Raw genomic sequence first — 1,029 nt, forward strand, 5'->3', positions numbered from 1 at the left:
AAAAAAGTCACCAGCATCCATACCCTCCCACCCCAGCAGTCAAGGACTTCTGCATATTTTTACTTTCCTATGGGTCTCCAAATCTGTCCAGTCTCCCCCAGGCCAATGGCCTGTGTTCCCTGTATCCACTTGGGGGTAGGGGTGGTTTCTCCTCACCGTATCTGTTTCCCAGGAAGGGTGTGGGGATTCAGTCTGGGTCCAGGCATGGCGAAGCTGGCACCCAGTCTCAGGTTCCAGGGATAGCGTGTAGGAGAGATTTTCCTCGGAGCCTGTTTGTGGGTGGATGGAAGGGATGTGGGTCTGATGGGAAGGGCCTCGTGACCTTGGACTCAACCCCCTTCCCCCAAGCCCCTTCCCAGCACCGCTGTGCTCTAGGTCTTACCACAGCTGGCATGGGGAGCTGGTGTGCATGGAACAGGAGCTCCGGGGGGCCCTGCATCGCCCTTGCCCCCCGGCCTCTTCTTACATTCCACCTTCACTTGGTCTCTGCAGTGTCTGTGGCAACACAGCCCACACTCTGGGGGAAGGCAGCAGTTAATGGCCAGGGGTCCGATCTGTGTCCATTCTTCCAGCCTGTGGGCCAAGGCTTCCCCCCCACTCGCTGACACCCCACTCACCCCGACAGCGGTAGCCTTGCTTGGTGACACCCCAGAGCTGGGAAGAGAAAGGAGAAAAGGTTACCCATCCTAGGAGAGGGAGGGCTGTGGATTGGCAGGGCAGCTGGTGAGTGGAAGTGTGAAAGCTACCTAGGTCTTGGAATTCTCAAGGCTAGAGATTTAATTGGAATTAAAGGAATGTGGGTGGGGTACAGTGGCTCATGCCAGTAATCCCAGCACTCTGAGACGCCAAGGTGGGAGGTTGGGAGGCCAAGGTGGGAGGATCGCTTGAGCTCAGGAGCTCAAGACCAGCCTGGGCAATATATGGAGACTCTTTCTACAAAAAAAAGTATTTGGTTTTTTTTTGAGACGGAGGCTCGCTCTGTCGCCCAGGCTGGAGTGCAGTGGCGCAATCTCGGCTCACTACAAGCTC

General features: G+C 56.3%; 1 protein-coding gene across 1 annotated transcript in view; it reads right to left on the minus strand.

Annotated features, from left to right (window-relative positions):
- The window catches only part of RASGRP4 (RAS guanyl releasing protein 4), a 27,160-nt gene that overhangs the window by 2,690 nt on the left and 23,441 nt on the right, over positions 1 to 1,029 (minus strand). Inside the window, exons 14-16 of the mRNA XM_011973400.1 lie at positions 618 to 654; positions 383 to 517; positions 157 to 269 (exon numbers count right to left, since the gene is read on the minus strand). Coding sequence (XP_011828790.1) covers positions 157 to 269; positions 383 to 517; positions 618 to 654 — 285 coding nt within the window. The remainder of the gene's footprint in view (positions 1 to 156; positions 270 to 382; positions 518 to 617; positions 655 to 1,029) is intronic.

The sequence above is a fragment of the Mandrillus leucophaeus genome, unplaced genomic scaffold (genome assembly GCF_000951045.1).
Source record: "Mandrillus leucophaeus isolate KB7577 unplaced genomic scaffold, Mleu.le_1.0 Scaffold137, whole genome shotgun sequence".
Lineage (NCBI taxonomy): Eukaryota > Metazoa > Chordata > Mammalia > Primates > Cercopithecidae > Mandrillus > Mandrillus leucophaeus.